The sequence below is a fragment of the Nuphar pumila genome, chromosome 11 (assembly GCF_984573655.1).
Source record: "Nuphar pumila chromosome 11, dmNupPumi1.hap1.1, whole genome shotgun sequence".
In the NCBI taxonomy this organism is placed as follows: domain Eukaryota; kingdom Viridiplantae; phylum Streptophyta; class Magnoliopsida; order Nymphaeales; family Nymphaeaceae; genus Nuphar; species Nuphar pumila.
This window is the reverse complement of record NC_143259.1, coordinates 96,632,397-96,658,819: the sequence shown is the minus strand read 5'-3', so window position 1 is coordinate 96,658,819 and position 26,423 is coordinate 96,632,397. Positions and strand designations below refer to the sequence as shown.

The following is a 26,423-nucleotide window of genomic DNA, read 5'->3' as shown; positions in this document are numbered from 1 at the left end:
CGAATTTCGCTCCCGCCGATCTCTTTGTGGGTTTAAGTCTTCGCCATTCTTTTGTTGGAGAGAGATCCGTCGAAAATTCGGTTCCCGAAAATCGCGATATTGGCGACGAAAGATCAAACGGGAGCTGAGGGAGTCGTCGTCTTCGATGGAGCAAGAGGACCAGCGAAGTATCCTCCTCCGATCCGCCTCACGCTTCCCTCTCCCTCCTGGTAAATCCTCTGTCCCTCTCTTTCCCTTTCTCTCTCTAATCCCTAATTCGCTACGAACGAGCTCGAAACCCTTTTTCAGGCGTGAGGATTTCGTACGGCACAGCCGGCTTCCGGGCGGACGGATTGGTGCTCGGATCGACGGTGTTCAGGGTCGGGGTGCTGGCGGCGATGAGGTCTCTGAAGACGGGGTCGACGATCGGGCTGATGATCACTGCCTCCCACAATCCGGCTTCTGACAACGGCGTCAAGGTCGCGGACCCGCACGGCGGGATGATGACACAGGAGTGGGAGCCCTTCGCCGACGAGCTGGCCAATGCAGATTCTGGCGACGCGGTCGTCCAGGTGCGAGTGGGATTCATGACCGAAAAATGGGCCCTTTTGCCTGATTATCTTTAGAATTGGTCTACCTTTAGAAATCTACAGGGATGTTAACGGTTCCGATATATGATGATAGTTGCTTATTGTTTTGAAGTGAGATGTCTAGTTTCTATGTTACATAGCTCAACATGGTACAATGTGGGACTATACTGACATGCATAGATACATTATACACACATAGCCAAAATTTATAACCAAAAACACGAGACTTGGGAAAAAAATGAATAAACTAGTCTGAATTATGCAACACACTTCCAGGATGTTATGGTCATAGTCGTGCATAGATTGCGAATAAATATTCCAAGATGTTATGATCAAGTGATTTAATTTGGAATTGTATAAAAGGAAAAATCAGTTCAAAGAAAGAAATATTCATCATGAATTAGGACTAATGGAGCAATAGAAGTCTATTGATGTTATGGATGCTATTCATGCATATTTTATAAATGCGCAGCTAAGTATGTCATTAATGTGGCTCTAGCTGTTACTGACCTGTTAAACGGATTTGAAAATATCGTGCCAAAAGTGCTCTTCATGATTTTCCTAGTTTCCCATTTTTCATATCTTTATATATCTTCCTTGTATTTAGTACCTGTCAGTTTGTCATTTGGTGTTCTATGAAACAAAATACCTTTACTGTAAGATTGTGTTTTTTTTCGGTCACTATGTTTCTGTTGTAATACTTTTTTTGTCACTGCATGGAACAATCAATAGTTCAAGTCGCGCACCCCTTAATCTATCATCTCTTCTGGCAATCCACCCTCTCTTCTGGCAATCCCCCTCAACTGCTTGTATTAAATAAAAAAATACTTTGGGGTCAAAAGGAAATATCTAAATTACATGTCTTATTCTTTTCAATGTGCTGTTTATGCCTAATGAAAACTGCATTTTTAGAAAAAAGGTACCAATAGTTCATTATTTAGATGGAGTTATGTTTCCCTTATTGATGGTTCCAGCTAATGTTTCTAAGAACATCAAAAGGTACTAAAGTCTTTCTTTTTTTCTTTTTCATAGTTTTTCCTGTTCATATTTTTTAATGTCTTCCTAGTTCCTAGTAGTCAGTGCTTTGTTGTTCTAATCAGATTTCATTCTAAATCAGTTATTTTTTGTTGGCAATTAGCTTGCCATTTTAACATTTGTGATCATTTCTGTATCTCAGTATCTCACACATTTGTTTTTCTTCCTAACAGTTGATACTCGACTTTGTCAAGAAGGAGAATATTCCATTTGGGGGAGGGCAGTCTGGAGAGGTGATTTTGGCAAGAGACACGAGGCCTACTGGAGAATCTCTTCTTGAAGCTGCCAAACAGGCAAGTCCCCCTCCCCCCTATTTTCAGTATTTTGATATCAGGTGTCACTTTCATTTTGACCTTTATTCACTGAGTCACTGGTGATGGTAGTTAGGGTATATGTGCTGTTGTTGGTGTGGCTGCCGTTGACATGGGAGTTCTAACAACTCCACAGCTTCATTGGATGGTTCGTAACAGAAATAAAGGCTTGAAGGCTGCAGAATTTGATTATTTTAACCAGCTCTCAAACTCTTTCAGGTATGCTCAGAGAGAGAGAGTGACGAATCAGTCATGTTGTCTTCAGTTCTGTTTTAAATCATGAAAACCCATGACAGGATGGGTTGGCATCAGGCTGCCTGCTGACCAAATTGATTTGAGGCAACATCAGTTCAATGTAACATGCACAGGCACTTGATAGTCAAGTCACTGAATCTTTATGCACTTTCTATATCTTTTAAAAAAACCTTTCTGGTACTTGTACCATTTCCTCAAAGTGCTATATGAATGCAGAATCTTGATGGGTTTGATACCAGAGAAAACTGTCAACAATGCGGTGGATGAGAAATTGGTTGTAGATGGATCAAATGGTGTAGGTGGAGAAAAACTTGAAGAATTTAAGAAATCATTATGTGGTCTAGAGATTCAGGTTAGGAATTCAGGCAAGGAAGGAGAAGGGATGCTTAATGAAAGAGTTGGTGCTGATTATGTGCAGAAGGAGAAGATAGTTCCAAGAGGCTTCAGTCCAGTTGATGTGGGATTGAGGTTAGTTAGTGAGTCACTCAGCAACTGACATAAAAACATGGTCTTCTTCTTGTACTGTTATTACTTGCGTGATACTAACATGTCAGTGGCTTTAGTGTTTCAGGTGTGCAAGTTTGGATGGAGATGCAGATAGAATTGTTTATTTCCATGTTCTACCAAACGGAAGCATCAATCTTGTTGATGGGGATAAAATATTGTCATTATTTGCATTATTTATCAAAGAACAGCTAAATATCTTGGCTAATCATCCAGTAAAGCTTGGTGTTGTACAGACTGCATATGCTAATGGGGCATCTACAGATTATCTGAAGAAGCTTGGTTTAGAGGTTGTATTTACGAAGACAGGTGTCAAGTATTTACATGAGAGAGCTTCTGAATATGATGTGGGTATATACTTTGAGGCAAATGGACATGGAACTATTCTTTTCTCAGAAGAACTTTTGAGTTGGCTGGAAGCTAGGAAAGATGAACTTGCTTCAAAACAAGCTGGTTAGCGACAAGTCTGTTTGATATTTTATGCTAGCCAATACATATGCAGCTGCATTATCAATCCATTTTCTAAATTTCTTTTTCTCCAGATTCTGAGGAACAAAGAGCTATTGAAAGGCTGTTGGCAGTCATTTCCTTGGTGAACCAGGCAATAGGAGATGCCTTTAGTGGACTGCTTCTGGTCGAGGTGATTTTACGATATAAAGGATGGTCCATCAAAAGATGGAGTGAGCTTTATCAGGATCTTCCTAGTAGGCAGCTTAAGGTTCCGCTCTTTCTACTAATTCTAGTCTTCCTTGATTTACTCCAAAGAAAATCTTATTATTGGTTACATTTGGAAGTCTTTGTGGATAGATAAGTTCAAATTTCATTATCCTAAATATCTAAAAAAGAGTATGACCCAGCCTGTTGAGAGAATAGGGCTGGACTTCTCTTTTGTTAGGTATTTATATTAGGAGGTTACAATTAAAATTACATAAATATCCTTATTTAAGTACAATACAAAAACAAATTCAGTATTAGAAGGTATTGCACAAGTGTGTTAAATACTCGGTCTCAATGCCCCCTCTCAAGCCATCCATGGGCAAAAACCATGAATAACTTACTCTTCAGCTCTACTCTATGTCACATAAGTGCGGGTGCGAAGGGTGTGACACATCCGTTTCAAAAAACTTGGGTGCGAGGGTGCGGATATATATGTATATGTATATATATGTATATGTATATATATATATATATATATGTGTGTGTGTGTGTGTGTGTGTGTGTATTATAGATGAAACTGGATTTGGTTAGTGTAATATCTCATAATTTTTTTTCATAATTGTTAAGCTCAAAATTATAATTTTTAATTAAATATTTATATTTAATATAAAAAAATTATGGAAATATTTAAATATGGGCTGATGTCAACATGGGTCTGGGCAGGGTCTAGGGCTCATTAACAATATCTCTAAATGATAAGAAAATCTATGAATTTATTTGTTTTAAACCTTTAAATTCAAGCAAAATTCAGATTAAAATCAAGTTAAAGCAAAATTCAAGATAAAAATAGGTCTAAGACCATAGTTAGATCTGTTTCAGAACGTAGATCTCGTAGGACATCTGTTTTATCGAATTCGGATATCAGTTGGTTCAGAAAATGCATTTTTCTAAATTGACCGGCCTCTATTTTTGGGTCTTTTTCAATTTGGATCGGACTCGACCCACTTCGTTGGCTGATGTTAGTATGGATCTGGACATAGTCTAGGATTCATATTGACTAGTACCCGGTTTGGGTTGAGATCTAATTAGAATTTGATATGGATTTGGAGTATAATCCATCTATACTTTTTTTTAAACCAATATGAATTTAAACTTAAAAAAAATATAAATATGAATTTAAAGAGAAAGGATGAGGTAAAGTTCTACCTTGGGTAAATCTCTACTCCACTTAAATATCTAGAAGGGGGAGTCCTCCCCTAGTATAGAATATTTCACAGGATAAGATTTAAAATATATATATATATATATATATATTATAGAAGATAATGGTAGAAGTAGAGTTCTGCCACTCATTATCTATAAGGGGGCGTCACCCCCTCTAGAGACTCTATAGTTATAAAAAAAAAGAGAGCCTCTCTCTCTAGAAACCGTCCCCTAGAGAAAGAGAAGAAGAAGATGATGAAGTCTTCCACATCTCCTCCTTCCTCTAAGTTTTTCGCGAATCTTCAATTAAGGTACATGTTATTCTTTCTATTCTGATGAGTGGGAAAAGTAGTGTGGACTAAATCGATTATGGGTTTGAGAGAGAAACCAAATCTGGATATGTTTATATAGATTTATCAATTTTTATCAAATCTGCCACTATGTTGATTGAGTCAATCTTTCTTTTCAGCATATATATATATATATATATATATATATGTGCTGTTAGTTCTAAACTGGCGATTTCTTTTTAGCATAAACAAATTTTCGTTTGACTGAGAAGTGTTTGTTATGGTTTAATAGCTGTTTAGATTTTTTTTTCTATGCTCAGACCATCGTATATATTTTTCTGCATGATCAGATTGTTGCATATATATACACAACAACAACAACAACAACAACAACAACAACAACAACAACTACGCCTTCATCCCAAAACAATTGGGGTCGGCGATATGAACCAAAAAAGAAAATCATTCTGGGTCTTCCACATGAATCATTCTCCTCCAATCATTTCTATCCAATGCCATATCCTCGGTGAGGTTCAAAGCATTCATATCCTTTTTTATCATCTCTATCCATGTCTTCCTAGGCCTACCCCGACCTCTTTTAACTAATATATTTTCCCATTTCTCCATCCTTCTAACTGGAGCATCATTAGGCCTTCGCCGAATATGTCCAAACCACCGTAAATGGTTCTCTCTCATCTTATTTTCAATGGGTGCAACGCCTACCTTCTTACGTATCTCCTCATTCAAAATCTTATCTTTTATTGTATTTCCACACATCCATTTAAGCATACGCATCTCAGCTACACTCATTTTTTGAATATGATGTCTCTTGGCAGCCCAACATTCCGTACCATATAGTAAAGTGGGCCTAATAGTCGTCCTATAAAACTTTCCCTTCAACCGCAATGGCATTCTGCCATCGCACAACACTTCAGTTGCACTTTTCCATTTCATCCACCCAACCTTTATCTTATGATTTACATCTCCATCAATTTCTCCATACTTTTGAATGATAGATACCAAATATTTAAAACAATCATCCACTGGTATTTCTTGCTCAGCAAGCTTCACTACACTCCCATCACTACTTCGTTGCTTACTAAACCGACATTCCATATATTCTTTCTTACTCTTACTCAACTTAAAACCTCTTGCTTCCAATGTATGTCTCCATAACTCTAACTTAGCATTAACCCCAGCTCTAGACTCATCAATCAAAGCAATATCATCAGCAAACAACATACACCACAACACATTTTTTTGAATTGATCTCGTAAGCTCATCCATCACTATAGCAAATAATAAAGGGCTTAAAGCAGATCCTTGATGTAACCCAACCGTTATAGGAAAATTGGTTGTCATCCCTCCATAAGTGCGGACATTGGTTACTACTTCATACATATCTTTAATTATACTAATGTAACCTTTCTTCATCATTGTCCGCCAGAGAACGTCCCTAGGTACTCTATCGTATGTCTTCTCCAAATCAATAAAAACCATATGCAAATCTTTGTTCCTCTCTCTATTTCTCTCAATAAGTTGTCTAAGAAGATGTATAGCTTCCATAGCTGATCTTCTAGGCATAAAACCAAATTGATTCTCCGATATCATGACAACCTTTCTCAACCTAGACTCAATCACCCTCTCCCAAAGTTTCATAGTATGACTCATGAGTTTTATACCACGATAGTTTGTGCAATCTTGTATATTACCCTTATTCTTATATAAAGGCACCAAAGTACTCTTCCTCCACTCATTAGGCATCTTATTTGTCCGCCAAATCTTGTTAAAAGGATTTGTCAACCATTCTAAACCTTTCTCTCCCAAGCATTTTCAAGCCTCGATAGGTATACCATCTGGGCCAACTGGCCTTATTGATTTTATTTTCTTCAAAGCCTCTGCAATTTTTTTCTTTTGAATCTTACGCATAAAGTCACAATTCATCTCATGAAAAGGAATGGAGAAGTCTCCAAGATCCTGAGCATGACTTCCATTAAATAGCTTATCAAAATAATCTTTCCATCTCTCCTTAATCTCCTCATCTTTGATTAAAACCCTTTGCGTTTCATCTTTAATACATCTAACTTGTCATAAACCTCCTTATATACCTTAGCCCTCGCGTTTCGAACAACTTTTTTAGCTTCCTTCTTTGCTATCATATACTTCTCCAAATTCTCATTATCACGACTCTTACTTAGATTTTTATAACACTCTCTTTTAACCTTAATAGCTAATTTGACATCCTCGTTCCACCATGATGTATCCTTACCTAGTGGTGCACCGCCTTTAGACTCACCCAATACCTCCTTAGCCACTTTTCTCATGCCATCCGCTATCTTATTCCACATTGATTTTGAATCCTCCTCGAGACACCAATCAGCTTCCTTAACTACCTGCTCTACAAACATTCCTTGTTTAGCTCCTTTCAGTGCCCACCACTTAATTCTAGGATCTATCCTATGTCTATCCCTTTTGCGGCATTGTCTAATTCTAAGATCTAAAATTAAGACTCTATGTTGTGTAGCTACACTTTCTCCCGGTATAACCTTACAATCGATGCAACAACCCCTATCTCTCTTTCTAAGTAGGAAAAAGTCTATCTGACTCGTATTAACCCCACTTTTAAATGTTACTAGGTGAGACTCCCTCTTCCTAAACCAAGTGTTTGCTAAGATCATATCATAGGACAAACCAAAATCTAAAATTCTTTCTCCACTTTCGTTTCTTTCTCCTATACCATAGCCTCCATGGATACTCTCAAATCCATCCTTACTAATGCCAACATGTCCATTAAGGTCACCGTCGATGAAAAGCTTTTCTCCATATATATATATATATATATATAAAATAAATAAATATATAATTCAATAGTTGTTCATATTTTTTTTAGCTATTGTTTGACACGTGTGTGTTTAACAACATGCCCAATTCATTAGGTGTGTTAGTAAATATAAGCATGCTGGGTACTGATATTTTTAGCATTCTGCACGATCTTCATGTTCTAGTGTGTATCAGGGCACGATGCTTGACTGTTAGTCAGTGTTGTGAAAAGCATTGAGGCGTAGCGAGGTGCTCCACCAAAAACCGAGGCAAGGCTTAAAGCGTAAGCCTTAATTTTTTTTTGAAAAATTATAAAAAATATCTAAAAATAAAAATAAATAAAATAATGTTTTATTGATGAAGTAACAACCAATAAGAAATAGAAAATCTCAAATAAGTACTAAAAACTATGAGATTAACATATAAAAGTATTTTTAAAAACTTTTAAAAAATATCTAAAAATATAAAGAAATAAAGAAACATTTTATTGATGAAGTAATAACCAATAAGAAATAGAAAATCTCAGATAAGTACTAAAAAATATGAGATTAGCGTATAAAAGTAACTAAGAAACTGATTACATAACTGGAAAACTAATTATATAATTGAAAAATATAGTGTGCTATAAAACAACAACCAATAAGTAAATAAAGCAACATATAAGAAGTAAAGAAACTAACTAATTAATTAAATATAATTAGAAAACTAACTAAAAACTAATTAATTAAATCCTCCTAAAAAAAAAGAAGGGTATGATTACAATGTGATTTGGACTGGTGTTAGGTTTGACAAAGGATTTGATCCAGCAACATGCAAACAAAATTCTAATGTGATTAGGGAACTCGAGTTTTGTTAAAAGGGTCTGCAGCCAGACTAAAACAAACCTGAGTCTTGTTTTGTTAAATATAGTCTGTCTCTTTATTTTTGAATGAGGTACACTTGATTGAAGCTCGATCTGTTGGAGCGGTGCTTTTGTTCATAAAACAAATCTTATTATATAGCAAGAATCAATACATATTTTGTGATTAAAACTGTGTTTAATTTGAATTTGAATTTAATATATATATTTTTACCTTGAAGGTTTTGTATGTGACGTTCCAACAGAAAAAAAAATTATGGATGCTTATTTACCTGGTTTATGATGAATCAAAAATTCTGTGTAGATTTTTGCTATCATGTTTTTACCCACTTGATTGAGTACAATTGGATCATAGCGTAAACCTGGAAATTTAATTGTACGTTTTGGTTTTGATCAACATGTGTTAGTCTGCATAAAGAAAATAGTCTGGCATAAAGAAAATAGTCATACACTTTAAAAAGTGCAGATTTTTTTTTTTTAAATTATTGCGGAAATATTCTCAGAGACCCGAGGCTTTTACAGTTCCACTCCCAATTGGATAACCAAACACACCACAATGGATCTTATATTTATCATCCACACCATAGCAACTCATTATTTATTAATTATGAAAGAAAGAATGTTTAGAAAATAATTGCAAAAGACATATCAGAGTTATTTAAATGCCATAAAGGTAAAGAAAGAAAAACTGAGTCACGTTGTCCCTTTGTGAACATTGTCTAGCAAAAATGTGACACTCGTAGCTCTCCCAGAAGCTAGTTGCTTCACTGATCCCCTGCGGCTGCAAAAAACCACGGAAGTAGGGGTATCAGAACCGAAATCTTGAGTACAAGTACTTCTAATGAAACAAATGAACAAAAAGAATACAGATAAGATTTTATGCAATAATTCAGAAGAAATGCATTTATGATAGATCCATGATTTTAGCAAGTATGAAATTAACATGAAATAATTGTTAAGTAAGAAAATATCTTATATCAACAGGGAGCATTAAAGTCATGCTATTATGCAAAAGAAAATGCATATCAGGCATTCATTCATATATCATAAGTAATTATGCATGATCTAATAATACATAGCAAGAATATGCATGACTTCAGTGAAATGAATGAGTAAATTATTATCTTTTATTAGGATTTCTTTTTATATGCATGTTCCTATTAAATGCACACAATTTAAGTTCTTCTTTTTAATTACCGTTGATACACTAAACGGGTAAAAAATTTTTGAGGTCAATCAGGGTTCCCAGGGTAACTTAGCACACAAGTTGTATTTTTATAACTGAGTTCCAAACTTAGCCCTCGACCGAATCACTTTCGGAACATTAGACCTACACATCTAATGTCGGGACACTAAGGACCTTCACATCCAATAGTACCACTTTCTTGGTATGCCAAAACAAAGTTGTGTGTAACACATCACCCCCAAGTCAAGTGACAGACTTTCCCTAAAACCGTGCCTAGGAGAAAAAACCTCAATATTGGGCTCAAGGGTAATCAATAAAGCACACAGAGTTTTTCATTCTCGTGGTTTCTTCAAAACCGAACTTTAAGATTCTTTCGATGGAAGATCTCAGAACGTATATTACATTGTTCTTTTCATTATCTTTTTATTAAAAGCCAATTATTAAGTTTTGCAATTCAGCATGCAAAATCAAAGGCTAAAGCTCACATCTTCCCCTGCGAGAACCATCACGGGACTCCCGCCCGTGGAAATACACAGAACATTGCAATACATTGCAATAAAAATGACTGTGATTTTTGCGATGCATTTAAAAGTAAATAAAGAAGGAACATCCAGTGCTCAAGGCTCTTCAGGCCTGCGATGATTCACTTGGATCATCGATGCACCATATGCAAAAACCAAAGCAATATGCCATACATGACACAAATCACATGTTCCAAATGCACATTCATGTATGCAAACCTTTATCATGCGTATGGAACAAAAATACTTATAAGCATGCATTTACTTAATTCATATGCAACTATGTTAAGTGCATTCTTTTATTTGCATACACGAATCCACACCAATGTAGGTTTCCTTTGAATGTACGTGCTCATGTAAATGCATATTCCCATCAAGTGTGCATATTCATGTCAATAGCATAACCTCAATAAGACAATGCATGTTCTCATTAAATTCTGCACATACTTAGCAAATGCATGTTCTAATTAGACTTTGAATAAACATAAACAATGCATGTTCTCGTTAAATTCTGCACATACTTAGCAAATGCATGTTCTAATTACACTATGCATAAACATGGTAATACATGTTCTCGCTAATTTCTGCGTAAACATAGCAAATGCATGTGCTAATTAAATTCTGCATAAACATAGAATTGCATATTCTCATTGAATTCTGCAGAACCATGATAGTACATGTTCTCGTTAAATTCTGCGTAAACATGGCATTGCCGGCTCTTATTAAATTCTGCAGAACCATGATAGTACATGTTCTCATTAAATTTTGCATAAACATGGCATTGCCTGCTCTTATTAAATTCTGCATCATCATAGTAATGCATGTTCTTATTAATTAATTTCACATGGGAAGCCCAGTCAGATGTACAAACGGAAGTTCCTATGAGTCGCATATATATACTCATGCATCATCTAGGCATGTAACATTACACCAAGTCACTTGCACCATTAAGCTCATCATGTGAATCACATTCAAAATGTATGCTTTTGAAACATGGTTAAGAAAACAGAAAATCTGTATACATGTTTGATTTGACTCCCATGATCACAAATACACACCCTGAGCTTGGTTTACATAGACACACTATATTATTATTATTTTTTTTAAAGGGTCTTGACATCCAGCCGACCCGGTCAACCCAGATCAGGCCCAACCGACCCTGGTCAGCTGGGTCTGATCCGATCAGACCCAACGGGGCCTAGCAGGGGGCTGCCAAGCCTACGTCAGTCCGGCTTCCTGTCCAGACTGGGTCTGGCAGGGCCCTGCCAGCCCAGGCTGGCCAACCATCCCAGCCGAGGTCACTCGCTGGGCCTGGCAGACCATGCACAGGCCCAGGGCGAGCCTGTATAGGTGCTGCCAGGACCTGACAGTCATCCAAGACTCCCTCGGCTGGCTGCCAGCCGGATCAACCCCTTTTTAAAAACAAAATTAAAAACAAAGCCTTTCCTTTTTTTTTCTTTCAAAATTGTCTCCTTTATTTTTTTTTAAGCTAGCCCAAAATGTGTCCCAGCCGAGTCCACTAGGCTGGAACCCCTTACAGGCTCGAGTCAGGCCTACCACGAACAGGCCTGACGAGACTACATTTCACTAGCCTAGATTTCAGAAAGAAACCATAAGCAGATTGCAGAAAGAACACATAAACAGATTTTTTTTTTCTTTCATAACCCATGGTTGTATACACATCTCATACTCACATGAGCACCAGCCTTCAACTGCATGCTATAAATACCCTGGTTCAGACTTTAAGTACACTGTTACTTTCATGTACAAGTGATTAGAATGATCACGCTGTAGATGTCTTTCGTGAAATCTTAACTCATCAAACGATACATGTTCACATTGCTTAATATGACACTCATGCATAAATATAATTTCTTGCACATGGTTACATACATCCAACCACTTGTACATTGGGAAAATCGTAGGAATAAAATCTACTACAAAACAAGTGCTTAAAAGCTGTTTTTAACATGAAATAAAATTCTGTTTAACATGGAAGACACCTCTACATAAATTTATTTTCTTGAACTTGTGAAAAGAATCGAAAACACGCATATAAAAAGGGAAACCATGAACCCTCATCCATGTATTCTAGAGTGGGCACATGGATTCACTCTTTAACCGTGAATTTACACCAAATATTACATAGAAAATCAAATCGGTATTCGATTTCTCACTTGATCCAAAGGAGAGAACCCATACTTTTATGTGAAAAACAAAGAAAACAAATATGGAAGGAGTGGATGGGCTGGAGAAGAAGACCCTTCTTCTTCTTCCTCCTCCTCCTCCTCCTTCTTCCTCTCTTTTCCTTTCTTACTTTTTCTTTCTTACTTTTTCTTTCTTTCTTTTTCTTTCTTGCTTTTTCTTTCTTTCTTTTTCTTTCTTACTTAATTAACTCCAATTTAAAGCTCATAACTGAATTTAAAGCTTGAAAAAACGTTGGGCATGAATGTGGATCTGGATCCAAGATCCAAATCCAAATCCAACTCCTCAAATCCTAGTAGATTTTGGATTGGACCAAATTCAGATTAATACGAATCTTGAATAGAGTCTAGATCCATATTAAATTCGGGTCAAACCCATCGGATCCGATCCAATCCGGATCCAGTTTAACAAACTTCTCATTTTTTGTAAAAGCATGATTTTCTGGTCAATCAGAACCCGAATTCAGCAAAGTAACATATCGTTGCGCTTGGCATTTTGAGACGAATCCAACGACATATTATACTACTATCAAATTCCGAACCTTACCTGAAAATAACCCGATTTTCGCTTGAATTTAAAAGTCGAAGATAAAACTCTTTATCTCGCTTCGATTGGCTCGTTATGACCTTGTCGATGGGACCTGGACCAAGCCCAGACTCAGAGACATCAGTCTAAAAATCGAGCCTCACGATTTTTCTTCCAAACTTAGCCAATTTTTCGACAAAATTTAAAAATGACTAAGTGTGGAAAAGCGTGATATTACATTTGATCTAATCATAATCTTATGGTGTTTAGTATGCTTAAACTGCTATATGTACACTGATTTGGTATATATAGTTTCATGCATTAAGCAATATATATATATATATATATATATATATATATATATATATATATATATATATATATATACCAGTAAGCTTGTATACTAATCTGGATATATATATTTATTTCCATATATAAAGTGTTGGAGTTAATACATGCAAAAAACTTTTCGATGTATGATTCTTTATCCAGTGATCTGGTTGTACATGTTATGTAATATTACGTATTTTCATACTTAGTTAAATTTGAGATTTTCGAAAATTTGGCTAAGTTTGGAAGAAAAATTATTTGAACCTCGATTTTAGATCGATGCTTTTGAGTCTGGGCTTGACCTAGGTCTCATCACTTAGGTCTAAACGAGCCACTTAAAACGTGAGAAAAAGTTTTATTTCTGACCTTTAAATTCAAGCAAAATTCAGGTTATTTTTTGGTGAAATTTGAAATTTGATATTCGTGTTGTATGTGTCTCAGAATTCTGAGCGCAACAATGTTTTATTTTTCTGAATTCAGGCTACGGTTGGCCCGAAAATCGCGTTTTTCCAAAAATTGAGCAGTTTGTCGAAACGGATCCGGAGTTGGATCAGATTGGATCTAATGCATAAGATCCGAATTAGTATGGATCTGGATCTTATTTAAGACCCACTTTAATCTGGATTTAATCCAAATCTTGATCCATTTTCGTTTTGGGTATGGGTTTGGATTTTGGATCCAAATCCAAGCCCCATAATTTTTCAGCTTTAAATTGAATATAAAGCTTTAATTTGGGGTTTAATAAGGTTAGGAAGCCTTCTGGGTTAATTTGGCTATTTTTGGAAGTTTTTAGATAATTTTAATTAATTAATATTTAATAATTAATTAATTAATATTAATTCCAAATTTTATTTTAGGGCTGAGTAAGACTTATTAAAAGAGTCCTTATTCTTGGTTAAGAGAGATGGGTTAAGAAAGAGTTCTAAAAGGATTGAAAGTTTTTTTTTTAAGAAAAGTCAACATTTGGTAGTGTTTCAAAAAAATTAGGAAACTAAAAGAGAGAGCGAGTTCCATTTTTTTGGAAACTCTCTTAGAGAGGGATGGAGAAAAAGGGTGGGGCGACCTCCCCTATGGGGCCTATAAAAAGACCCCAAAAAAGAGAGAGAAAAGGGAAAGAGAAGGAAAGATAAAGTGAGGAAGAAAAGGAGGATATTTGATCTTTTTCAACCATCCATCCACATTTTTCAACATTTACCATTGTTTTTCTTCATTTTATATACAAGGTACATGTTTCTCTTTTGTCTTGAGTGAGAAAAGGAGCATGAAATCGTATTTCATGCAATATTTTAGTAAAAGCCCTAAGAAGAGAGTAAATTTGAATATTTACTCAAAAAAATCCATGGTTAAATTGAGGTGTTTTCATCGTTTTCAGAATTTATTTGAGAATATATATATATATATATATATATATATATATATATATATTTACATATGCACAGCCGATTTAGTGTTGATGCTTTAAAATAATTTTTGAGCAAGCCTAACCCTTTAATTAAAATGGAAATCGTGGTTTTGGATTTGTAATAAAATTAGTGTATTAAGTAATATGCTTAGGTTACTTCTTGGAATCCTCCATGTTAGTATGTCTTTTTTTTATTCACTGTTTTGGCAAGCTTGTTAGTGCATACATGGTTTAGTGTATATGAGCATACACATAAGTACTTAAAGCTTTAAAACCTGTGTACATATAGGCACATCTGTTAGAAAATTTTTATGTAAAAATTTTCTGGGTTTGAGTGGTTCATCAGGGGCTCACCTGCGTCCTGGCCGACCCAGCCACTTGGTTCGGCTGGCGCGGGCCTGGCAGACTTGCCAAGCCAGCCATTAGGCTGGCGCAGGCTTGGTACACCCTGCCAGGCCAGCCACTCGGCCTGGACAGGTGTTATTCAAAAGAAAAACAAAACAAAACGTATATAAGCACTTGGTTGGCTGGCTGGCCTGACTTGCCAGGCCCCACCATGGTTCGGTTGGGGTCTGATCGGACCAGACCCGGCCTGGTGCTGGTTGGCAGCCTGGTAACCCAGCCGAGTGGCTCGGCTGGGCAGATTCTTATCTTGAAGAAAAATAAATAATTACATCAATTTAATACAGAAGAATGAAAAAATTGTGCTCTCATTATTAAATTGGAATGTTGAATGGTGCTTATAAATTTTGGATATCAGCCATGTTGTCTGTGATCATGAAATGGCCCATGTGGCCGATTTGCACAGTGTTATTGAGGGTTTAGATAAATGCACTAAGATTCCAAAATTTGATCTTTTATGGGTAATTAGACTATGTGCATGCGAGAAGTAGATATTCACATGCTCATGGTTGGTTTCCTATGTGTGCACATGAACTCTAATGTTAGATTTTGTTTTCTTATTCATGTATTGAGCATGTGCGACTCCGGAAAATTATAGTGTTGTATATACACGTTTGCATGAGTGTCATCACGCTTAATTTGAAATGATTCATGTATGAAAGCATGCATCTGACATTGATATGTGAAATTAATGGAAGCGTACACTTGACGTGATGGTGTAAGCTCATGCACGCGCGTATATATTATAGTTTCGTGCATGTCTCTGAAATGACATAAATGCATATGCTTATGAATTTTATTATTTCATGCACATCTCAAAAGTTTGCATACATGAATGTGCATGGAAAAGCATCTGAAAGTAATGCATAGTGGCATGTGATTGATGATTTTTGCATATGAATGCATCGATGATCAAAATGGATCATTCTGGGCTGTGTGAGCCTTGAGCATGTGTTGCTTTTTGTTTTAGTTGTTCTATGTATTGCAAAAATCAAATGTGATGTTATTGTTTAAATTGCATTGTTCTATTGTTGCCACGGGTAGAAGGCCGTGAAGAGTTGCACATGTGGATATGCGAGCTTATGTTATTAATTTTGCATGATAAATTGCAAACAATGGAAATTGATATTAATAACAAGATAAATAAAGAGAACAGTGTAATTAACAACCCCTTGATGTTCATTTTACAGAAAGGTAATCTTGGAGTTTCGGTTTTGGGGGACCACGAGGATACAAAAACTCCATGTGCACTATTATTGTCCTTGAACCTGATATTGAGGTTCTTCTTCTGGCCACGATTTTAGGGAGAATCCACCACTTTGCCTGGGGGTAGTGTGTAGACACAGTTGTTGTTTTGGTATACCAAGAAAAATGACACTTGTGGATGGGTGATCCCTGGTGTCCCCGACATTAGATGAGTGGTTTAATGTTCCGAAGGCTGTTTCGGTCGAGGGTTAAGTTTGGAACCCAGTAATAAAATACAAATTATGTGCTAAGCTATCCTAGGAACCTAACTTGACCTCGGGGATTTTACTCGTTTGGTGTATCCGCGGGCAACGATAATTAAAAAGCGAAACTTAAATTGTGTGCATTTAATAGGAACATGCATCGAAAAGAAAACTTGACTAAAGATAATAATGCGTTCATACATGTGCATTGAAATCATGCATATTTCTGCTATGCATTAGATCATGCATATTTACTTGTTCCCTTAATTGTGATATATTGATGAATGCATGATATTTCTTCCCTACTGCATGCTAAAAGTCTATATTGCTTAACTTGTGGTTCCTATTGATTATTAAATTGTTCATCATGTTTAACAAGTGTTCTCTATTGCATAAATGATTAATTAAATTACGAATTTGTCATAAATGCATCCCTCTAAATTATTGCATGAATCTTATATGTATTCTTTTTACTTATTTGATTCATTAGAGGAACTTGTACGTAGGATTCTTTGGATTTTGACACCCTACTTTTTGTGTTTTTCGCAGCCTCAGATGTCTAGTGGGGTAACCTGCTTCTGAGAAGAGTCACGAAGGGACCACACGACTACATGACAGATTCTTTGGATAACGTGGTTTCTTTTTTCTTTCTTTTTGCTTCCTTTACTTTTATTTATTTATGTCTTAGACTCTTTACATTTGAATAAATAAAGTTTGGTTTGATATAAAAGATAAGTATAAGATCCCTTGTGGTTGGTTGGTTATCCAATGGAGAGTGGAACTGTAAAGGCCCATGGTTTTTTAGAATGTTTCCGCAATGGTTTAAAAAAATGTCACTTTTTCAAGAGTACAAGTTGGGGTTATTACATGTTATGTTTGACTTTTTGTTTTAGTTGAGTCATGCATAAATTCAGTCATGTGAATTACTATGTTGCAAAATATGATTTCTATTGACATTGTGAAGTTTGATCAGTTTTGTAAATTCATCTAAATCTGAGATGAATAGGATGCTGAAACTGGTCGATTTTAAAAGTTGGGTTTTTGGGCTAATGTGATGAATTTGAAAAGATTGTATTCATTCATTTGCTACAAATATGCATTGAGATGATTGTGTATGGTGAACATAAGTTTATGTCTGTATATGGTTTATATTTCCTGAAATTTTACAATGACATGAATTATTTATGAAATTGAATAGTGATTATGTGTGAACCATTGATTGACCAATGCAGGCCAGGAGCATGTGTTGCTCATGCATTGCAAAATGATTTCTGGAAATATTGGTTTTTCCAAAATTAATTACACTATTGAATTGTTAGGGCAATGTCCCAAATTTGTTATTGCATGTTGATTTGCATAACTGTTCTTGTGTAAAAAACTTTTAATTTATTAAAATGGTAAAAGAGACCAATGTTCTTCCTTGATGTCCCTTTGATAGTGTAAGAATCATGGATGACGGTCGTGGGAGATCATGAACATACTAAAACTCCTTGTGCAATTGTTGTCTCCAAGAATCCGATGTGAGGTTCATGTTCTCGACCACGGTTTTAAAGAGCTTTTATCCATTTTGCCTAGTGGTGGTGGTGTTGACTCAACTGTAGTTATTGGTATACCAAGAAAGCGACATTAATGGATGTTGATGTCCCGACATTAGGTGTTGATGCCAGATAGGGAAACAAGTGTAGAACTCAGTAATTAAAATACAAATTATTTGTTAAGTTATGATTGAGAATTACCTTGAACCTCAGAAACTTTACCCATTTTTTAGTATCTGCGAGTTTATAAGGAACCATCAGAAGAGGAGGAGACATTACATCCATGGTCAGAAATTTGAGAAACTGTAAGAGATTTAAACTTCATTTTGGAATATATCTAACTTTTGGAATAGTAAACCTTTTGAAATTTCGCAAAGTACTTTCAAAATTTTCTACTCCTTTTATTTCAAGAGATGTACCATCAGTTGTAAAAACATTTGACATGCTTGAGTTAATATGATATTCATATAAAATATTATTATTGGGGGTTGTATGGAAAGAAGCACCAGAGTCAAGAAGCCAAGGAATTTTACTAGGGCTGGTGAAGGATGAGATTACAACTCTAGTTGATGCCTCATTTGAAGAAGATGCTCCTTTGAATAGTGGTTGAAGAATTTTTGTTAGTTGAGACATAGATATGGGTGCATCATGAGCGTTGTCATTGGATTCTTGAGGAGAGCCAATTGAAGTCACCTTATTTTCTTCTTTTCTTCTATACTTTGGACATTGAAGTTTAATGTGACCTAGTTCATGGCAACGATGACATATAATCTTTTTCTTATCATACTAATTGCTTTGCTTTCAATAAGGCTTATTTTCACACTCTTTACTTGTTTCCATTGATACATGCACATGTAAATGCCTGGTCTAGAGGCGGTAAGAATTAAGTCATCTTCATTCTTCAAAGTATGCCCTTTAAGCTTATTCTCCTCCATAGTTAACTCTTCAGTAGTGTCAACATTAGAGGAAATTTTTTCTCTATGTTGATTTGTTTCTTTCAAACTCCAGTCTCAATCCATTTATGAATTGATTGAAATGCTTTGCATCAAGTTGTTTTAGTACAAACTTTGTTTTGTAAATTACACACATGTGCAATATCTTTAAGAGAATACATATTCTTAAGGTATTCTCAAGCCTTATCTACATGCTCAAATTTGGCAAGGCTAGAGCATTTACTAAGAGATCCACACTATTGATTAGGCAAGCCATAATCTTGCCATGTCCTATTCTTCGTTCTTTCCACTTTCTCTCATAACTGGCTAAAGCCTTGGTTTTCTCATCATCTATGAGAGGTATTTCTTTCCTGCTTTCTACCTTGGTGAGAACTAGTTTGGGTCAAATCGGAACCATCCATTAGTTTCCACAACCCTTTTTCTCAAAGGTGGTGCTTCACAATTGAAGACCACATTACAAAATTAGTATCGTTGAGTTTCATGGATATGATGGTGACTTTTTTATTGTTATCCATTCTTACAAGGGATAAAAGAGATATAGAGGAGATGAGAAAAGAGAAGAAAATAAAGCAAAGGAGCAAAAACACGTGCACCACACTACGAACAAGAACCACAAACCACTTTTGTCTTCAAATGTACGATCACTTGAATCACCAAAGAGCAAGAGATACTTTCTTGTTCTTATAAACATGGAAAGCATCAATCTTCAAGGATTCAAGAGCATCCAAGCTCTGATACCATGTAATGAAACAAAGTGTGCACAAATACAATGCCACTATAGGGCTATAAGGTGCACAATCACAAAAGCCACTAATGGGCACACTAACAAATGCTACGGAGGGCAAACACAATATGTAAACTAATAATTTATTGAAACCTCAAAAAAATACAAGAAGCATTCTTGAATATAATGAGAGGGGATCACCCTTATTTATATACAAATACAAGGGAGAGGAGAATAGCTCAAAAGAGTTGTTGGAGCAAGCTTCAACAGTCATAAATAGAGTGACTAGTCAACCTTGTGTTGACTAGTCAAACTCTAGTTCAAAATGAGAACTAGAATAATGTTCTAGTTCAAAGTGAACTAGATAAAATAAAATAAAAAGAAAGAAAAATAAAGAATAGAAAAAGTATATACATCAAATATATATATATATATATATATATATACACACAATTTAACACTGCATACCTGTTTGAGTGACTATTCCAGTTGTGCTTCTGGTAGGGTGGATGGACATCTTGATCATATTTGATTTGAAATCACATGGCCCCATTTTCTCATGTTTGGTTAGCCATGAGAAATGGGGCCAAATGAGAATCTCTCTCATTTGCATGAGTGATTCTCATGGGGCATGACTAAACATGCCCTTAGTATGACACAATCTCATTTATAGGAATCATTTATTATATTTGAATGAGACGATTCTCGATAAGATCTTTAAAAATCTAGCCTTTTTAAGATACATGCACATAATGCACTAGTTTCTGCATAAATACTCCACCATTTGACCATTGATTACATTTATATTGTAACTATCAAATTCAATAAAGAAAATGTGACATGTAATCCCAATACTTTACTAGGAGTCAAGGGAAAAAGGGAAATTTTGTGCCTAGCAATATACAGACACCAAGGCACTTAGAAAAGAGTCCATTTTGGAATAAAGTCATCCTGATCACACATGTCCAATTATGGACAGTACTTGAGGAGAGTATCACCCCAAGTTGATATGCTGAATATATCAGTTCATCCACAAGTATTACAAAAGTGATTTATTTATATTGGAAACAAAGACCACTCCAGCATAAAACATGTATGAATCTAAGCGTTTATACCCATATAAGGATGAGGGGATGATCTATGTCACCTGGATACTCAAACTCCTCTTACTATCCTTGATGGAGAACACGAGAGGAGAAGATGAATCTTGTGTCCTGTAGTTGTATCCATGGAAACAGAAAAAGCAACATATTAAATAGATATACACCCACACATTCTAAACTAAATACCTTCAAGACACTCCAGCATGTTCCCCACCATTCAAAACTAAAAGAACAATCCCCTAGTGGAAGAAAGAGGATGCCAACTATTTCAAGAAACAAAAATCCATAAGGATGACATACATGTGAATGTACCAGCAAATAGAAAATTCTGCAAAATCATATTCATGATAAATATGCTCATTTTGCAAGTCAGGTTCCGAGCTCCCAATCCTAGTTAGAAAGAAAATGACACATGGATTTTATCCCGAAGCTATCATCTCGTTACTACAACAAACAACAACAACAACAACAACTACGCCTTCATCCCAAAACAATTGGGGTCAGCGATATGAACCAAAAAAGAAATTCATTTTGGGTCTTCCACATGAATCCTTTTCCTCCAATCATTTCTATCCAATGCCATGTCCTCGGTGAGGTTCAAAGCATTCATATCCTTTCCTATCATCTCCATCCAAGCCTTCCTAGGCCTACCCCGACCTCTTTTAACTAATATATTTTCCCATTTCTCCAACCTTCTAACTGGAGCATCATTAGGCCTTCGCCGAATATGTCCAAACCACCGTAAACGATTCTCTCGCATCTTATTTTCAATGGGTGCAACACCTACCTTCTTACGTATCTCCTCGTTCCGAATCTTATCTTTTATTGTATTTCCACACATCCATCTAAGCATCCGCATGTCAGCTACACTCATTTTTTTAATATGATGTCTCTTGGCAGCCCAACATTCCGTACCATATAGTAAAGCGGGTCTAATAGTTGTCCTATAAAACTTTCCCTTCAACCGCAATGGCATTCTACGATCGCACAACACTCCAGTTGCACTTTTCCATTTCATCCACCCAACCTTTATCCTATGATTTACATCTCCATCAATTTCTCCATACTTTTGAATGATGGATCCCAAATATTTGAAATAATCATTCACCGGTATATCTTGCTCACCAGGCTTCACTACACTCCCATCACTACTTCGTTGCTTACTAAACCGACATTCCATATATTCAGTCTTACTCTTACTCAACTTAAAACCTCTAGCTTCCAATGTCTGTCTCCATAATTCTAACTTAGCATTAACCCTAGCTCTAGACTCATCAATCAAAACAATATCATCAGCAAACAACATACACCACGGTACATTTTCTTGAATTGATCTCGTAAGCTCATCCATCACTATCGCAAATAGGAAAGGACTTAAAGCAGATCCTTGATGTAACCCAACCGTTATCGGAAAATTGGTTGTCACCCCTCCACAAGTGCGGACATTGGTTACTACTTCTTCATACATATCTTTAATTATACTAATGTACTTGAGAGAAACACCTTTCTTCATCATTGTCCACCAGAGAACGTCCCTAGGTACTCTATCGTATGCCTTCTCTAAATCAATAAAAACCATATGCAAATCTTTGTTCCTCTCTCTATATCTTTCAATAAGTTGTCTAAGAAGATGTATAGCTTCCATAGTTGATCTTCCAGGCATAAAACCAAATCGATTCTCCGATATCATGACAACCTTCCTCAACCTAGACTCAATCACCCTCTCCCAAAGTTTCATAGTATGACTCATGAGTTTTATACCACGATAGTTTGTGCAATCTTGTATATCACCCTTATTCTTATATAAAGGCACCAAAGTACTCTTCCTCCACTCATTAGGCATCTTATTTGTTCTCCAAATCAAGTTAAAAAGATTTGTCAACCATTCTAAACCTTTCTCTCCCAAGCATTTCCAAGCCTCGATAGGTATACCATCTGGGCCAACTGCCCTTCTTGATTTCATTTTCTTCAAAGCCTCTGCAATTTCTTTCTTTTGAATCTTGCGCATGAAGTCACGATTTATCTCATGAAAAGGAATGGAGAAGTCTCCAAGATCTTGAGCATGACTATCATTAAATAGCTTATCAAAATAATCTTTCCATCTCTCCTTAATCTCCTCATCTTTGACTAAAACCCTTTGCGTTTCATCTTTGATACATCTAACCATACCCAAATCCTTCGATTTCCTATCTCTCATCTTTGCAAGCCTATAAATATCCTTCTCGCCTTCTTTGGTATCCAACTTGTCATAAACCTCCTTATATACCTTAGCCCTCGCGTTTCAAACAACTTTTTTAGCTTCCTTCTTTGCTATCATATACTTCTCCAAATTCTCATTATCACGACTCTTACTTAGATTTTTATAACACTCTCTTTTAACCATAATAGCTAATTTGACATCCTCGTTCCACCATGATGTATCCTTACCTAGTGGTGCACCGCCTTTAGACTCACCCAATACCTCCTTAGCCACTTTTCTCATGCCATCCGCTATCTTATTCCACATTGATTCTGAATCCTCCTCGAGACACCAATCAGCTTCCTTAACTACCTGCTCTACAAACATTCCTTGTTTAGCTCCTTTCAGTGCCCACCACTTAATTCTAGGATCTATCCTATGTCTATCCCTTTTGCGGCATTGTCTAATTCTAAGATCTAAAATTAAGACTATGTTGTGTAGCTACACTTTCTCCCGGTATAACCTTACAATCGATGCAACAACCCCTATCTCTCTTTCTAAGTAGGAAAAAATCTATCTGACTCGTATTAATCCCACTTTTAAATGTTACTAGGTGAGACTCCCTCTTCCTAAACCAAGTGTTTGCTAAGATCATATCATAGGACAAACCAAAATCTAAAATTCTTTCTCCACTTTCATTTCTTTCTCCTATACCATAGTCTCCATGGATACTCTCAAATCCATCCCTACTAATGCCTACATGTCCATTAAGGTCACCGCCGATGAAAAGTTTTTCTCCATAAGATATCCCTTGTACTACTCCATCTAAATCTTCCCAAAATTGATGCTTAATGGAATCATCTAAACCTACTTGAGGTGCATAAACACTAATGATATTAATAATATCCGTACCTAATACTAATTTAATAAGTAAAATTCTATCACCCTTCCTACGGACCTCAACTACATTATCTATAAACTGACGACTCCTAACAATCCCTACTCCATTCCTATTCCTATTTATTCCTGTATACCAAATCTTATATCCCCAAGGTTCTATCACTTTTGCTTTCTCACCTACCCATTTGGTCTCTTGAAGACATAAAATATCAATCTTTCTCCTACACATAACATCTACTAACTCTACCAACTTACCGGTTAAAGAGCCTATGTTCCAAGTGGCTAACCTAATTTTTATGGTCTTGGACTAACTTCTTTACCCCCACCCGTCCAACAAAGTGAGGGAACCCTTGCCTATTTGACACCACACCCGGGCGCCGGTGTGACGCGTCGCTTCTGGGCATTGCCTATTCCTATCACCTCGTTACTGCAAACACAAAATTAAAAAGAAAAAATAAGCATTATACACTTGTTTCTGGCAGATATAATTTATTTAAATCTGTTTTATTTGGATTTCTATTTCAAGAAACATAGTTGAGATGTATTCGAATGAGCGGCATTTCTTTTCTCAACAATTTCTGTCATACTCAGAGACTACCAAGTGGCTAATTTCTTTATGCATGTTCCTAAAGTAGAAATAGTGTGATCAGCTCCTGAATAGCCTCCTTCAAAAGGGCTTCTGCTTGCTCTATGAACATCTTGGTAGAAGAAGATATGATTTATTGGAATTGAGGCTTGTTCATTTTTATAAATTTCTTTACCGTCCAATTTCTAATTGATCAAGATGTCCATCCGTTTAAGTATAAAATAGTAACTATTTGCTCTTCCAACCGAACAGGGATGATTGGGATTGTTTGAGCAACTCCTGTAATCATTGCTCTTATTTTTATGGGTATTTGGTCTTTTGGAAAGTCTCCTCTTTCTTGCATAACTTTAGTTTCTTGACTTCTATGTTTTTTTCATACAATGCAACTATTTATCTATTAACATGGTTGCATACTTGTATTGTTTGCATAAAATTAATTTTATTCTTTTTAGTTCTTGAAAAATTGGTCTAATCTATTACTTTCAGTAAGATTCCTATGTTTATTACCTTTTCTTTCATGTGTACTCATGTGCTAATATGTGTGTGCGTACATGCATGTACTATTTCTTTCTACTCAGGTGAAGGTGAAAGATAGAAATGCAGTGGTTACCGAGAATGCTGAAACAACAGTTGTAAGACCAAAAGGCCTTCAGGAAGCCATCAACTCAGAAATTGGTAAGCAAAATGCTGCCTTGGCATGTGAACCTATTAAGCCTGACTCATCATGTTTGACTCGTTAGAGGGAAGAAATTATTAAAACTGCTGAAACAAAATGACCAGAGGTCCAAATGCTCCCTGAAATTCTATACACAATCTAACAGTTGTTCTTTGTGACTAGTTCTCTGTCTGATAACTGTCATTTTCCAGTGTTGTTCAGTGCATTATCCACAATGGTGCTAGAACTGCATTGACTGTTGGACTTTAATATTTTTGAAAAATCAGAAAGTCACTTGCATAGCCTGTAAATCATTTTATAAAGTAAGAGGAGGCTTGGTTTATTTTTGGACGTGGCTCATAATATGAGCTCTAAACTAATACACAGGAACTTTGAATTTTGATTTTTCACGTTCTTGTGACGGGTGTATTTTGGCATAAAGTTTCTCACTCATCTGGGGACCTGAATTTGATGAAGATACTTTTCAAAAGAAGTTGGAATGTCACAGAGCTGACATTCAGAGCAGCATAAGAAAATGTTCTCACAAGAATTCACATGGACGTAGGTGTCTGTTCCTCAGACAAAGAGTCCTATGGACCTAAAATATTTTCTCTGGCACGTCCATACAACTGGATTTCTGCCAAGGGCACTAATCAATGTGAAATGCAAGCTTCTCCTGAACCTACCACACTTCAGTTCTTTGTTCACATCCTCGTTTCTCCAGTTGATTCAGACTTTGGCTTTACTCTGAAATAAGTGCCTGTGTTATGTTACGTAATTTTTTAGGTGTATAAATTTCGCTCTGTGATTTATTTTCGGCTCATATTGTTCTTTCCCTTGATTGTCATATATTTCCAGTTAAGTACTCCCAAGGCCGATCGTTTGTACGGCCTTCTGGAACAGAAGATGTGATACGTGTATATGCTGAAGCATCCAGACAAGATGCAGCTGACTCCTTGGCAGAATCGGTTGCCAGCCATGTGGATCTATTTCTTGGCTTTGGCAGCAGCACCTCTAACAAATAAGCACACTTTGAGTAAAATGGTTTCCCTAAACATTCTATGAAAATGATTGCATGGTGAGTATAGTTGTGTATTTGAACATATTATGGGTCTTCCATTTAATCATTAAAAGTGGTTGCTTAATTTTCACCTCTAACAAGTAAGCAAGCTTTGAGTAAGATGGTCTTCTTAAACCTTCTTACAAAAATATTGCACAGCTTCAAACTTTTTTGGCACTATTAATCTAATATTTGTATATCAAAAA

At 36.0% G+C, this 26,423-nt stretch overlaps 1 protein-coding gene across 1 annotated transcript; it reads left to right on the top strand.

The window, feature by feature from the left end:
• DRT101 (phosphoglucosamine mutase-like protein) lies at positions 1–26,423 on the top strand. The gene is made up of 9 exons (XM_089981131.1): positions 1–209; positions 289–551; positions 1,778–1,897; positions 1,992–2,134; positions 2,387–2,638; positions 2,742–3,127; positions 3,217–3,392; positions 25,081–25,177; positions 26,016–26,423. Exons 1-9 carry the CDS (start codon positions 146–148, stop codon positions 26,180–26,182), a joined length of 1,668 nt encoding a protein of 555 aa, XP_089837257.1. The 5' UTR covers positions 1–145; the 3' UTR covers positions 26,183–26,423.

Coding starts and splice junctions, on each gene's coding strand:
- DRT101 (XM_089981131.1), top strand. CDS start 146: ATGGAGCAAGAGGACCAGCGAAGTATCCTCCTCCGATCCGCCTCACGC. Junction 552..1,777: donor CTGGCGACGCGGTCGTCCAG/GTGCGAGTGGGA, acceptor TCTTCCTAACAG/TTGATACTCGACTTTGTCAA. Junction 3,128..3,216: donor ACTTGCTTCAAAACAAGCTG/GTTAGCGACAAG, acceptor CTTTTTCTCCAG/ATTCTGAGGAACAAAGAGCT.